The sequence below is a fragment of the Notolepis coatsorum genome (genome assembly GCF_963971535.1).
Source record: "Notolepis coatsorum genome assembly, chromosome: 9".
Taxonomy (NCBI): Eukaryota; Metazoa; Chordata; class Actinopteri; order Aulopiformes; family Paralepididae; genus Notolepis; species Notolepis coatsorum.
The window spans coordinates 9,211,306-9,227,790 of record NC_140173.1 but is presented as its reverse complement, the minus strand read 5'-3'; the positions used below and the strand labels follow the sequence as shown (position 1 = coordinate 9,227,790).

Here is a 16,485-nt window from a genome sequence, read left to right as displayed (position 1 = left end):
CATGGCGGGGGTAGTGTGAGCCTCCCACACGTTACACCTCGCCAATGAGAGTCCGTGCTGGCAGGTGAAAAGATGTGACAGGCTGCCTGCTCGTGTATCGGAGGGGACACGTGATGCAAGGCTTCTATCCTTCCTACAACCGGCCAGTGGGGGGCATATGCGAGCAACGTTCAAGACAGGGGAGGGAAGAATTGGCACAGTGGAATTGGGATGGGAGAAACATTTTAAAAGAGAAAAAGTGGATAAAAAAAAAAAGATTGATAACATTGACAACAGAGATTACCTTGTCTCTGATGTACTGCAAAAAGAATAATCCAATTATCTGATCGCCATTCCAAATATCCACAGCGATCCTGTGTCCAACGTTATCCAGCATTGGACATGAACGGGCGGGTGGGGACAGTTGTCGATGACATCCCTATAAGCTTGTTTTGCCGGAGTGTTTAGAACCCGCCCCCACGCCGCAGCTCGGCCGAGAAAACAAACCACATTGCTTCCAATGGAGTGCAATAGCGGCCGCAAGGTGTTAGGCGGCGGTATCGGACCGTTGCGGTCTCAGACAGAGTGCCATTCAGTCCTACAGCATAGCAGGATAAATTATGAATGGAAATTGCGAATAAAAGAAATAACAACACAGAAACGTTGATCTACGTTTCCGGCACTCAACCGCTGGGCCACAGAAACGTAGATCTACGTTTTGGCAATCAAAGGGTTAATGTTAGGGATGCTCGATATTGGCTTTTTTACCGATACTGATATACCGATATTGTCCAACTCTTAATTTCCGATACCGATATCAACCGATACCGATATATGCAGGGTTTCCCCCCCCAAAAAATGGAATAATTTCAGTTAATTAACATTACATATCTCTTGTTGTGGAATTAACACAACATATTATGCATACTTTTGACAATAAATAAAATCTGAATTTGTTCTTACTTGCTTGCCTGGGTAAATAAAGGTTATATTTTCAGATATCACATTTTAATGCCGATATCGGCCAATAATATCGGTAGGCCGATAATATCGGACATCCCTAGTTAATGTAATATTATTGTTCAATATGAGGGACTGAAACGGAGAATAATAAGTCACATTGTGTAAAAAAGTGCTGACGAGTGCTGACGTCACATACATTTAATAGTAAAAAAATATAATAGCTGTAAGTGATTGGAGAGTCGACATAATGCCTCGCTTGTATTCTACTGACTAAAAGTCTCCCCTATATACATATATACGATGGTTAAGCTTGATCCTCCACTTTGCATATTCACGTCCATCCGACGGCCGTTTAGATACACCCCTCGTTCCTAAACGGAGCTCTAATAAAGCCCTCATATGGTGCTCTTTCACATCGTATTCAATCGAAGCTATTTTTGACAATCTCGCGTTTTGACAGTCACGATTGAAACGAATACAGCTGACATACACGGTTACTGATATTTGCAACGGCCTTACAATCAACTTCCTCAGAAACCGGTCCACTCCCCCTTTTCCTGACACAACTGCTTACACTGCAGGAATACAAAAAAGGGGCAGGGCCTCAGGGGGGGGGGGGGGGGGGACAAACACGGGAGAGCCAATCAGAGAATTTACAGCTATTCTTTTTTTACTATTAAATGTATGTGATGTCAGCACTCGTCAGCACTTTTTGACACAATGTGACTTATTATTCTCTCTTGAAACTGGTCCGATCAAATTACAAAAGCATTCATTCCACTCCATGTTCTCATCTTATTGACCGCTAATATACATACATACATACATACATAAGCCGTTTCGCAAACACCGCCATCTTTATTTGATCACATGGTGTGCGCAATGCATTGTGGGATTGTTTGGGAGCATCGTCCAATTCCAGCATCGCTGAAGGATTACAGAGTACAGTATTCAGAGCTGATCACGTCACAGATACATAGTGTTTTTCACTGCCGTGCCTAGGGCTGTGCCAGCGGAATGGAACAAGCATGAAAACGTGCAGTGTGCACTCACCGTGAGTGAGTGGGTGAATGGGTGAGTGGGTGGTTGGGTGGGTTGGTTGGGTGAGTGGGTGGGTAAGTGAGTGAGTGATCCCAATTTGCCACACATCGCACCCAGTGGCAACCCTGAACTCCGTGGGGAAAAACAGAGTTTTTTTTATATCCTCAGATGTAGCTTGGAAGACACACCAACTACTGCTAAAATATTACCAGAATCACTTGTATTCACCGACGTATATAGATACAAAGTATGTAGATGTTCAGACACAGTGTGACCCCCTCCATCCAGCTACTCGAGGTTGCAGACAGCACCGCGGTAATGGCCCTCATCACCAACAATGATGAGTCTATCTACAGGAGAGAGGAGGCCCAGCTGGCATCTGGGTACTCTGCCAACAACCTGGAGCTCAATGTAAAAAAGAAAATAGATTTCTGCAAGAAACAGCCTTGAGTGAATGAGTTGCTGTTATGTCCCTGACAGATACATCAAATGTTGGTGTACCATAAAACTTCAATTAATATCCCAGGCTTTTATTTCCTTCAATCACTGAACTCAACCGGCCTATATTTGGGACGGGTGTCTATACGGGACAGGCCTTTAATTCCTTTCACACAGAATTCCTGCACAGCAAAGATGGGACATAATACCAAATTGTTTATTTAAACCAGTATTTACTTGTGTAAAAATTAAGCTATTGAATAATGTATCAATTATGAATTAATCTGATAGAGAGACAGCGCTAGTGAATGTAAGAGAGTCAGGCCTTCAGCTCTGGACAGCGCCCAGCCCACACACACTCAGCAGTTCTCTCTGCAGAGAGTCAGGCTTTCCGCACTGGACAGCGCCCAGCACACACACACTCAGCAGCTCTTTCTGCAGAGAGTCAGACCTTCAGCACTGGACAGCGCTCAGCTCACACACACTCAGCAGCTCTCTCTGCAGAGAGTCAGGCCTTCAGCACTGGACAGCGCCCAGCACACACACACTCGGCAGCTCTTTCTGCAGAGAGTCAGACCTTCAGCACTGGACAGCGCTCAGCCCACACACACTCAGCAGCTCTCTCTGCAGAGAGTCAGGCCTTCAGCACTGGACAGCGCTCAGCACACACACACTCAGCAGCTCTTTCTGCAGAGAGTCAGACCTTCAGCACTGGACAGCGCTCAGCCCACACACACTCAGCAGCTCTCTCTGCAGAGAGTCAGGCCTTCAGCACTGGACAGCGCTCAGCACACACACACTCAGCAGCTCTTTCTGCAGAGAGTCAGACCTTCAGCACTGGACAGCGCCCAGCCCACACACACTCAGCAGCTCTCTCTGCAGAGAGTCAGGCCTTCAGCACTGGACAGCGCCCAGCACACACACACTCAGCAGCTCTTTCTGCAGAGAGTCAGACCTTCAGCACTGGACAGCGCCCAGCCCACACACACTCAGCAGCTCTCTCTGCAGAGAGTCAGGCCTTCAACACTGGACAGCGCCCAATCCACACACACTCAGCAGTTCTCTCTGCAGAGAGTCAGGCCTTCCGCACTGGACAGCGCCCAGCCCACACACGTGAATGCCTTCTACAACGCTGTTTCAGTTCCCGTTGCCATTTTGCGCTCTGATTGGCCGAGCGCGCGCATGAGCCGCGACGCGGCCCTCAGCCAGGCAGCAATACTACGCTCCAGTTAACCTAATTTATACAAATGGAGTATTTTCTTTTAAACAATATGTTTATTGGTATTTTCTTTTTTTTCCAGTTTTACAGCATCAGTTCAACAGTTCAACAGTTCAACAACCATACAAAAGGAAATGCTGCCAACTGCCCCTCCTCCCAGAGTTACAGAAAAATAGATACAAAATCAAAAAAAAAAAAAACTAAAAGAAAACTCTAGGCCAGACCCCCCCTCCCCTCCCCCAGACTAGGACCTCAACAAATTCATTTTTTTTCTTTTTTTTTACACATTTTGAGAATTTAGTAAACCCAGTTACACCCGTCTAACAGGTGCCCATACTTCTACACCAAACAAATAAATATCTACCGTTACATCTTTTCTCTTCAAAGAGCAACTAATAACATTTACAGTATCATTCATTGCAATATATACCCATCAGAAAGACAAAAGGGAGCTTCAATAATAGCCTACATCGTCAACCTACTATGTAATCTGTTCTAAGTATTGCCTAAACCCAGCCCAGCATTTATCAAAGAGATGTGGTTTTTTCTTAAGATTGAACATTATTTTCTCTGATGCCATGTACGAAGAGATTTCACTAAGCCACATAGACATGGGGGGGACTCAGCACTCTTCCACAGCATGGCAATACACTTGTTCCCTGCAATCATGGCCAATTTAATGATCCGCACCTTGCCTCTCTTATCTGGAGAAATGTCAGACATGTCTCCTAATAATGCTAATCTAGGTGTACATGGGATCTCAAACCCTGTGACCTCTTCGAGAATCTCCCAAATTGAGCCCCAGTAAGGTCTCAGTTTGTTACATTCCCAGAACATGTGGAGCAGGCTACCTGTTTCCGTTGAGCACCTAGGGCAAAGGTCAGAGATAGCATCATTCATCCTGTGAAGTCTTTCCGGCGTAAAATAGGTTCTATGGAGAATGTTAAATTGCATAAGTTTATGTCGAGTGTTATATGAAAAAGATAGTGCAGACTCACATAGTGATTCCCATTCATCTTCATCAAAGGTACAGTCCAGGTCCCGCTCCCATTTGTTCTTGGCGTTTAGGGGTATAATTTCTGTACTGGTCAGAATTCTATCATATGTTAATGATAGGATGCCTCTAGTGTGAATAACTCCTTTTTAGAATATCATCTATGAGGAGGTGTTTTGGAAGAGTGGAGTTTCCTCCCTGACCTGTACCTATGAAGTGTCTGACCTGTAGGTATTTGAAGAAATTAGTAGGTGGAAGGCGGCGCGTAACTGTTCAAAGGACATAAGTATGTTATTATCATATTATTATTAGGTCCCCAAAAGTTTTAATTCCCTGAGTGTACCACTTCTTGGTGATGCCATCTCTAAGTGATTCTGGCAAAGCTGGATTGTTGTGGAAGGGAGTCTTCCTGTGAAATGCAATAAAGCTACCAAGATGTGTCTGAATCTCAAACCATGTTCTTGCTGTGTGTTTAATAAATGGGTTATCTGAACTATTCTTCAGGGTGTGGTACTTCCTGATAAAAGGAATTCCGGCCAGCGGTACGTCCATCATATGGCATTGTTCTATTTGTCTCCAGGCAGGGGAATTAATCGACTCATTCTGCCAAATCCACAGAGCCCTTGTCTGTGCAGCCCAGTAATAGCGTTGGAAGTCCGGGAGTTTCAGTCCACCACACTGGGGGGAATTATATAGGATTTTAATTCTAGGGACCTTCCTTCTCCATATGAATGCAGATATTATCCTTTGTAATTTCTTGAAGAAGTTCTTATGTATAGATATAGGGAGGGTTTGAAAAAGGTAGAGAAATTTAGGTAGGATGTTCATCTTAATGCAGTTCACACTTCCGATTAGCGAAAGAGGCAGCTGCATCCATCTATCTAGGTCCTTCTCCACCTTTTTAAGTAGTGGGTCATGATTTAGTAAGAAAATTGTATCTATTTGGTTTGGGATTTTTAGACCCAAATATGTTACAAATTGTAAGTTCCACTGGAAGGGGAAATTGGACCTTGGTATTTTTTCGGCTAGTGAGTTAAAGGGGAACTCCAACATTTTGGGAAATTAGCTTATTTAACATCTTCCCTGGAGTTAGACAAGAAGATACATACCTTTTTTGTCTCGGTGCGTGCATTTTAGCTTTGGGAATAGACGCTCTGTTAGCATAGCTTAGCTTCATCACTGGAAGTGAGGCAGGACAGTAGCCTTACAGTGCCTTACAGTGTATTGCAAGGTCTGACATTGACCAAACTTGATATGCATGACCTTGGTGGGCTCTAGGTCAACTCCTGAAAAGGGGGTCAATGTCAGACTTTGCAATCAAAAGTTAGGGGGCTAATAACCCTTGCCATAATTTCAGTGCGCCCCCTAACTTTTGATTGCAAGGTCTGACATTGACCCCCTTTTCAGGAGTTGACCTAGAGCCCACCAAGGTCATGCATATCAAATTTGGTCAATGTCAGACCTTGCAATACACTGTAAGGCACTGTAAGGCTACTGTCCTGCCTCACTTCCAGTGATGAAGCTAAGCTATGCTAACGGAGCGTCTGTTCCCAAAGCTAAAATGCACGCACAGAGACAAAAAAGGTATGTATCTTCTTGTCTAACTCCAGGGAAGATGTTAAATAAGCTAATTTCCCAAAATGTTGGAGTTCCCCTTTAAGTGGCACGGCCACGCTTTTTTGTGCATTAATCTTGTAGCCTGAGATTACATTATACTTTGACAGTAGTTCCATAAGGGCAGGCATGGATGAGTCAAGATTGGTTAGAAACAGGACTATGTCGTCCGCGTATAAAGAGATGACATGGCTCTCAGGACCCACCTTGATCCCACTAATAGCTTTATGTGACCTTATTGCTATAGCCAGGGGTTCGATTACCAGCGCAAAAAGTGTCTGGGAAAGAGGGCAACCCTGCCTAGTACCGCGCCTTAGAGGGAAAGAAGGTGAAATCTCGGAGTTGGTCTGTATCCTGGCTGTAGGGTTAAGGTACAGCATATGGATCATTCTTAGCATATTTGGGCCAAAGTGCATTTTCTGTAGAACAGCGAAGAGAAAGTGCCACTACTCGGTCAAATGCCTTCTCCGCGTCCAACGAGATCGCTATAGACGTGCTACAGACGGCTCTATGTGAGGTCGATTCCATCCTCAACGATAGACCCATCACGACTGTATCAACGGATCCAAATGATCTAGAGCCCTTAACGCCAAACCACCTGCTACAGTTAAAAACCAAACCCCTCTTGCCAACTGGGCTCTTTCGTAAAGATGAACTCTATGCCAGAAGGAGATGGAAACAGGTGCAATACCTTGCAGACCTATTCTGGAGAAGGTGGACCAAAGAATATTTATCACTCATGCAACAAAGACAAAAGTGGTTCAAGACAAGAAAGAACTTCAATGTCAATGATGTAGTCGTCATAGTAGACGAAACTGCACCAAGGCATTCATGGCCCCTAGCCCGTGTGGTCAAGACCTTGCTGGACTCTAAAGGACATGTTCGGAGTGTGTTAGTTCGAACCAAGACAAACACACTCCAAAGGCCCATCGATAAGCTCTGCTTGCTGCTGGAAGCTGATGATTGAGCTGAAAATGTAAAATTTCCCCTGCCCCCTGCCCACTTTGCCCATGCCACTGCACACACACTACCCTCTCGCACTTCTTTACACCGATGAACTGTTCTATCTTACACCACATCTACTCCCATGGGACTTTGCCCTATCCAATGGCTGGCGTATCGTGGTTGTCATACCATCAAGAACACTTATGCCACTGGGACTTTGTGGGTGGTGGTTAAGTTGGGGCATGATGAAGATGGACTGGTATGGATTTTGGGACTGGGGGGGGATACATTTTGAACATTATGAAATTAGAAAAGATAATGACTGTATTGAACATTACTAATGTAATGAATTGCTTTCTGGTATTTCATGTTTATATTTTTACGTGTGCACTCTGGCTCCATTTAATGTTATTGATAACTATACTGTTTTTGCTATAGCGTCTCCAATTAGGGGCCGGTATGTTGGAGCCATATTGACCCAATTTGAGTTTAATGGGAAACATGTAACATAATATATATTTTGATTTATGGATTATATTAATAATTGATATGAAATTGTATTTACCTGTATGATTTAAATTAATCTTGAACTAGATATTACCTGGACGCTTATCTGTTGATGACTGTGGGGGCGTGGCATAGATTCACTCATAGATGCACCCCCCCCCCTTTGGGAGTCTTCAAATCAGTGAATGAACTGTCTGACAGCTGAGTTAGACAGCGGCGTTTGGTGTGTAATCGTTTTTCGACCGCATCAAGCCAGACCAATTATATCATTTACTTTGTCAAGATCCTGTTAGATATTATTTTATTTAGTTTAGCAAAGTCAACCGGAGTTTATGTTTAATAAATGTCAATCTACTTACATCCTCTCTGAGTGCTTTATGATGAATGTGCGTCGGCCAAATCTGCAACTAACTCCAGTGGCTAAATGGAAATTTATGAAGGATTAGCCACTTCAGACTGGGTCTTCTATGGATTTGGCACAGTGCGTCAAGTTAAGAAATCTTCTCACGTTGTCTATTAATGAGCGATTCTGTATGAAACCGGTCTGGTCCGTATTAATAAGTGAGGAGGTTACTCTCAAGTCGAGTGGCTATGATTTTAGTAAAAAATTTATATTCGTTGGAAAGGATCGAAATTGGTCTGTACGACTCGCATAAGGTAGGGTCCTTCCCTGGTTTTGGCAGGACTATAATAAGAGCTTGCTCAAGGGTATCCGGTAGTTGGTCATTCTCAATGGAGTAGTTGAACATTTCTAGGAGAGGGTCTATCAATTTGCTAATAAATGCCTTGTAGAAGTCTATAGAGAAGCCGTCCGGCCCTGGAGCTTTCCCTGGCGTCAGTTTTGATAAGGCATCTAGTATTTCTTGCTTAGTTATCGCCTCGTCAAGGACCCCCCTTGTACCTTTTGTTATCGTAGGTATATCTAGGTTGTCCAAGAACTCACACATCTCCTGTCTCTTCTCCCCCTGCGAGGAGTAGAGAGACTTGTAGAAGTCTGAGAAGGCCCGATTTATGAGTAGTGGGTTCCGGGTCAACTCCCCTTTGTCGCTTACCCTGATGGCCGGTATACACCTAGCGGCATCCTCCCTTCTAATTTGCCACGCTAGTAGTTTCCCTGCCTTGTCACCCTGCTCATAGTAGCGATGTTTCAACCTTGACATAGCGCTTTCTACCTCTCGCGAGGTGATAGTGTTATATTCTGCCTTTTTTGCCGTTATCTGATCCAATAAGGTCCGTGATTGTAATAGGGAGTGTTGATTTTCAAGCGCTTTTATATCAGACTCTAGTGAGCGTAATTTGGTTTGATATTGTTTCTTTTTCCAGGAAGAGTAACTAATAATGGAGCCTCTTATGTAAGCTTTAAGGGTCTCCCAACAAATGGAGTATTGATTTTGCCGTAACTAATCATTAAAAAAAATATACCGTTAACAGGAATATGTTGTTCCTTTACACATATGTTGGATTATGTAATTGGTTTTTCATGACAAACCAATAAAAAATCGCGCGACTCTGGCTGGTCCACGACCCTCCGTGCTCCGATCGCCAGCGGGGAGAATATGCTGCTGCGAGCGGCATCGCTGAGCTCTGGTGTCCGCTGGACGAAGCCAGAGACGGGCGTATTATGGGGCTTATGCCGAGAAGCAGTAACACAACATGCATCTGTCAGTCGTACTTAACTATGTGTTCACTGTTGTACGACTGACGGATGCATGTTGTGTTACTGCTTCTCGGCATGAGCCCCATAATACGCCCCATAACGGCAACGCGGAACTGGAACAGCGTTGTAGAAGGCATTCACGCAGCCCACACACACTGTCTTGAGACGGACAAGCAAACTCTGCTACTATGTTCGGACCACTCTGGAATTATTTTCACCAGACATTGTGACCCTGCAATATAGTTTACTTCAAAACGTGTAGCCACACTTGGCCAGTAAAAATATACTTTATATCGATATACTGTACACTGGAGAATAAACGTGATTCTGATTCTGACTAAATTTTGCAGTAGTTGGTGTGTCTTCCCAGCCACATTTGAGGGTATCAGGTCAGGGAGGCTTTTTATCCTACCATCAGAAACAAGCTTGGATAACCTCTGTTTTTCTGTTACAATGTTGCAGTCTTGCTGGTGCAGCCCAACGCTTAAGTGTTACAATATGAAAGTGAGAAACCTAGACTTCTTTTTGTGTATCTGTGATGAGGACATCACAATCTAATAAATACTAATACTTTCATTCAAGCCCTTCAGTCCTCAGCTCAAATTAACATTTTTAAGACTTCGTCATTGCAAGGGTCACTTTGTGCGAGGGAGCAGGGTTAGCCGTGACAGCGTCCCAGCTGTGTGCAAGCATGCAGAAGATAATGTCAACTCAATGTCACTCACTCACTCACTGTTAGCCACTCTGCCCCTAGTGGCGGCTCTCATGCATGGCACTTTGCTTCGCATCTATGACCCTTTGTGTCATTTTGTGAAATTCTACCATGATGACTATGGTTATGTAGAGTGATATGGCAGGAGTCAGTCGAGGCATAACATAACCAGGTGTTCTCGTGTTAGGCAGCTTTAGATAAACTCAATATTTATTCTGTATAAGAAGTTATTTATCACTGACAGTAATATCTCACAACTTGCGATGAACACACACATTCTGATATACCAAGAAAACAAGAAATGCTGACATAGGGTCAGTTTTCCCATTTCAGCAGTGAACCCATTTCCCATTTCATTAAGGTAGATGAGCTGATCCAAAGTCAGCCTTATGTGCAAGTCACTCCACTTCCTCTCTCTATATGCAAACCACTTCCTTGAACCTATGCCATGGCACGATTTAACCAGATAATGTGCAGATAAAGTTTTGTTTAGAATTAGGTTAGAATTACCACGTATAAACAAACAGAGGACTCCTGGCGGCGGACGTGTGGTTTTTAGAGGCATGTTTATGTAAGCTAGCAGCAGTGATGTACCTGAACACGTTCGTATTTTGGGAGAACGTGAACTGAACGGATGTTTCCCCCCCTAAATGAACGTAATTGAGAACGCGTTAATTCTCAGCGCTGTATAACGGCGTTCAAAAGTGTGTTCATTCTCAGCACTATATTATAATGGCGTTCAAAAGTGTGCCAGATTTCATATGCCTTTCAGCCGAAAACCCAGTTAAAACACACCGTAAAGCTTTAAAATAATGCTGAAAACCACACAATCTGGCAACCGCTCTGGGCGGGGCTTCGTGGAGTCTGGTAGTAGAGCAGCAGCACTCGCACTTTTAGAAGGCGCTGCACTCGCTCAGAGTCAGACTCTACGACGTCGGTGTATGAGCATTTAAAAGAGTTTTAGTTAAAGAAGTCGGTAAATGTTTTGCACTTTGAATATTGAACTTTGAGGTACAACCTTAGTTTCATACCTCAGCCTGGTTCCTACCTCTTGTTGTGTTAGTACAGAGTTATGTTGCGATTGTCGGCACATGTTTATATGTTTGCACAATGACTACTTTCACTTTTGGTACTTTAAGTATATTTAGATTATTATACTTAATAAAGACCATTCAAGCAGCAGGTTTTTCCTCATGTTTTTGAAAATATACTGTAGAGATGAAAGCTGCAGCTGCTACTAGTGTGGACTGAATGGGCGACAGCAAAGCGTTATGGAAATGCCAGTATTCTGTGGTTCTATTATGGGTTGTGGCAATACATTTGAAAAATAATAGCTTGCAGCAACGTATTGAAAAAAAGAACTATAAACTATAAATTAGTTCATTTTTGAAACCATGAACTTTAGTTCAAATTTTTTTATTTTGAACTATGAACTGAACTAGTTCATTTTAAAATTTGTGAACTGTGAACTGAACTAGTTCATGTAGAAAGTGAACTTTCCCAACACTGGCTAGCAGCAAGCTAACAGGCTAACATGATGAATTGAGGAAGATGCTTTATCATGGCCACATGCGCCTTTGAATCATTGGTTTTAAGAGTCGTCTTTTTCAAAAGATAAGAGTAACAACTGTCATAAATCATTTATCAACATTCTGTTCATCAGTGTAATATTTAGATGATCCATTGTCATTTTGGAGGTCTTTAGGATCAGTTGATCCGGATTTTACGTATGAATTTTGAGTTTCATTACTGCCTCACAAAGTAGGCTACATCATATCACATCATTTTGAAAATCATGACACAATGGAATCACAACCCCAGATTAGAAAATGGAACTGCTGGAAGTAGCATGTATAACATCATTATCGGTACAGTATGTATGTATATTCAAACCATGTCCAGACTAGTGAAAGCTGCGTTCAAATGGATCCACTACCTTCTGTAGTGAAATGGATGTTGAGGTATCCTGGTAGCTCAGAAGACCACGTTGTGGGTTTTAATCCAATTTAAGGCTTTTGTCAAATGTCCCCCCCCCCCATCCCCATCCCCCCCACCCTGTGCTGAGCATTTGGTGCTGTAGGTGCAGTGATAATGAAGAAGAAAAACTAAATAATTCCTTCACACACTATCAGTTTGCAAATTAAACATTTAGTGATGCATTTTGTGGGTCTCTCACACACACACACACACACACACACACACACACACACACACACACACACACACACACACACACACACACACACACACACACACACACACACACACACAGAGACAGAGACAGAGAGAGAGGCAGGTAACTTAAGCTTAAGTGACTGAAGGGAGCACTGAAGGATGACTGACAACATGGCAAACAGACTATTCCTCTCGTTGTGATGAATGGAGCTACTTTTAGGTCAGAGAGGAGCCTTCACCACACTAACTACTCCTCTCGTCACCAGGAGAGGGCAGAGGGGTGATGAGAGGAGCTACTTTTAGGTCAGAGCCTTCACCACACTACTCCTCGTCACCAGGAGAGGGCAGAGGGGTGATGAGAGGAGGTAGAAAAGGGATAAGGTTTGGTGCTGCCCACTCACAGTCGATTAACCGGTCGGTTTGGTCTTAGTCGAATAAGACATTTTAGCTGTTTAGTAGATTTGTTATGCTTTTTCACATGCTGAATGTGTTATTTCCTGAAAGATTTGAAGTCCTTCTGCATTATTGTACGTGGAAAACTAAAACTTTACACATTTGTCAATGAAATCAACTATTCGGAAAAAAATCTTTGACTATTAGTCGACTAAGAATGAGTACGGCCCTAGAGAAAGTGGAATAAAGGGCGGCTATGTGGTGCAGTGGGCAAGGCGCTCACCACCAATGCAGGAGACGCTGGGTTCGAGCCCAGCTCTCCGCATTGCTATCAGCTTGGCTGGTCGTTCATACTAATACAATTGGCAGTATTAGGGAAGCTGATGGTGGGGATCGGACGTTGTGGACAGCGACTCCTACAGGTCGGTTGGTGCGCCTGCACAGCAGAATCAGGAAGCGACGGTGGCGGCGTGCCCTCCAAACGCAGACCCCCGACGCTGAGAGATCGCGCTGTACAGGTGAAAAGATGCGACTGCTGCTTCCTCGAGTACCGGAGGGGACACGTGATGTAAGACTTAGTCCACATTGCAGCCGGCTTGTGGGAGGCATGGCCTAACAGCGTTCGAGACAGGGGAGGAGAATTGGACAATACGAAATTGGGATGGGAGAAAAATAGAAAATGGGAGAAAAAGTAGATTAAAAAAAAAGAGAAAGTGGAATAAAATTAATAAATAAAAAAAGTTCTGTAATAGAGTGTGGTGGATAGAGAGAGACCACATTTTAAATCCTTGAGGCGTCTCATTCCTTAATTCAGCACATATATTTAATTTCCAGAGATGTGTAGTATTTCCAGTGTTGACTGAGCCTGAGCCAACGGTTTGTTCTCATTTCAGTACATCCTCTCAGTAGACAGAGCCAACCTCAACAAGGAACTGCTAACAGGTAGGATCAGTACAAACATGACACTCTTAACACACATTTAAAGGGGAATGGAAACACTAGAAATTAATGGGATCATTTTAAATGAATTATATTTGCCAGTCAAATAATCATATCACCTTTGATAAAACAGTTTTATACAAACCAATTTTTTTTATTTTGAAGTAGCCTAATTTGCCTTTGTCATCGGTATGCAGCCTTTCTCATGGGTAGACGCAGCCTTTGTCATGGGTATGTATGACCGGTTGGAATTGACATGCCCCGAGGGAGTTTCGAACCCGGGTCGGCCGCACCACGGGCGACATCACAGACCACTATACCAAGAGGTGAATTCACTTCTTGGTAACATGTCTGTGTCTTTTAAGGGGGAGTGAGTTTAACTTGCAGTACCGCTACATGCCACAGTCACTTCACAACACTTGAAGTCCATCGATTTGTGACGGTGGATATACTCACGGACCTCTGTTACATATGCAGCCTTTGTCATAGGTATGCTGCCTTTGTCATAGGTATGCAGCCTTTGTCATAGGTATGCAGCCTTTGTCATAGGTATGCAGCCTTTGTCATAGGTATGCAGCCTTTGTCATGGGTATGCAGCCTTTGTCATGGGTATGCAGCCTTTGTCATAGGTATGCAGCCTTTGTCATGGGTATGCAGCCTTTGTCATGGGTATGCATCCTTTGTCATGGGTATGCATCCTTTGTCATGGGTATGCTGCCTTTGTCATGGGTATGCATCCTTTGTCATGGGTATGCTGCCTTTGTCATGGGTATGCTGCCTTTGTCATGGGTATGCTGCCTTTGTCATGGGTATGCTGCCTTTGTCATGGGTATGCAGCCTTTGTCATGGGTATGCAGCCTTTGTCATGGGTATGCAGCCTTTGTCATAGGTATGCAGCCTTTGTCATGGGTATGCAGCCTTTGTCATAGGTATGCAGCCTTTGTCATAGGTATGCAGCCTTTGTCATAGGTATGCAGCCTTTGTCATGGGTATGCAGCCTTTCTCATGGGTATGCAGCCTTTGTCATGGGTATGCATCCTTTGTCATGGGTATGCATCCTTTGTCATGGGTATGCTGCCTTTGTCATGGGTATGCTGCCTTTGTCATGGGTATGCAGCCTTTGTCATGGGTATGCAGCCTTTGTCATAGGTATGCAGCCTTTCTCATGGGTATGCATCCTTTGTCATGGGTATGCATCCTTTGTCATGGGTATGCATCCTTTGTCATAGGTATGCAGCCTTTCTCATGGGTATGCAGCCTTTGTCATGGGTATGCAGCCTTTGTCATAGGTATGCAGCCTTTGTCATGGGTATGCAGCCTTTGTCATGGGTATGCAGCCTTTGTCATGGGTATGCAGCCTTTGTCATGGGTATGCAGCCTTTGTCATGGGTATGCAGCCTTTGTCATGGGTATGCAGCCTTTGTCATAGGTATGCAGCCTTTGTCATAGGTATGCAGCCTTTGTCATAGGTATGCAGCCTTTGTCATAGGTATGCAGCCTTTGTCATGGGTATGCAGCCTTTGTCATGGGTATGCAGCCTTTGTCATAGGTATGCAGCCTTTGTCATGGGTATGCAGCCTTTGTCATGGGTATGCATCCTTTGTCATGGGTATGCATCCTTTGTCATGGGTATGCTGCCTTTGTCATGGGTATGCATCCTTTGTCATGGGTATGCTGCCTTTGTCATGGGTATGCTGCCTTTGTCATGGGTATGCTGCCTTTGTCATGGGTATGCTGCCTTTGTCATGGGTATGCAGCCTTTGTCATGGGTATGCAGCCTTTGTCATGGGTATGCAGCCTTTGTCATAGGTATGCAGCCTTTGTCATGGGTATGCAGCCTTTGTCATAGGTATGCAGCCTTTGTCATAGGTATGCAGCCTTTGTCATAGGTATGCAGCCTTTGTCATGGGTATGCAGCCTTTCTCATGGGTATGCAGCCTTTGTCATGGGTATGCATCCTTTGTCATGGGTATGCATCCTTTGTCATGGGTATGCTGCCTTTGTCATGGGTATGCTGCCTTTGTCATGGGTATGCAGCCTTTGTCATGGGTATGCAGCCTTTGTCATAGGTATGCAGCCTTTCTCATGGGTATGCATCCTTTGTCATGGGTATGCATCCTTTGTCATGGGTATGCATCCTTTGTCATAGGTATGCAGCCTTTCTCATGGGTATGCAGCCTTTGTCATGGGTATGCAGCCTTTGTCATAGGTATGCAGCCTTTGTCATGGGTATGCAGCCTTTGTCATGGGTATGCAGCCTTTGTCATGGGTATGCAGCCTTTGTCATGGGTATGCAGCCTTTGTCATGGGTATGCAGCCTTTGTCATGGGTATGCAGCCTTTGTCATAGGTATGCAGCCTTTGTCATGGGTATGCAGCCTTTGTCATAGGTATGCAGCCTTTCTCATGGGTATGCATCCTTTGTCATGGGTATGCATCCTTTGTCATGGGTATGCATCCTTTGTCATGGGTATGCAGCCTTTGTCATAGGTATGCAGCCTTTGTCATGGGTATGCAGCCTTTCTCATGGGTATGCAGCCTTTCTCATGGGTATGCAGTGTCACTGGTTAGGGCCATTATCATGTGTGTAGCCAGAGCCTAGACTTTTGGGGGCCTCAGGCAAAAAATCAAACAAACAACTGTTTGTTTTAAGGCAATCAAGGCACACATTATGCCCAGCAGAGTTTTAAGTCTGTTATTTGGGCGCATTACAGATAATTTATTTTCTACGATAGAGATGGATTAAACAGCGACTGAGTTTGAGAATTGTGCCACACAAGGCGTATACTAGCGTCAGTGTTACAGTATATGCCAGTTCACATCGCCCTGGTCCATTACAGCAAGTATTTACACAAAACAACATCTGCATTTAGATTCTGACAAAGTCCATAATCAAATCCTTCATTTGCA

General features: G+C 44.0%; 1 protein-coding gene across 1 annotated transcript in view; it reads left to right on the top strand.

Annotated features, from left to right (window-relative positions):
* kmo (kynurenine 3-monooxygenase) overlaps window positions 1–16,485 on the top strand; it is a 113,143-nt gene that overhangs the window by 33,844 nt on the left and 62,814 nt on the right. Inside the window, exon 5 of the mRNA XM_084322188.1 lies at window positions 13,531–13,579. Coding sequence (XP_084178314.1) covers window positions 13,531–13,579 — 49 coding nt within the window. The remainder of the gene's footprint in view (window positions 1–13,530; window positions 13,580–16,485) is intronic.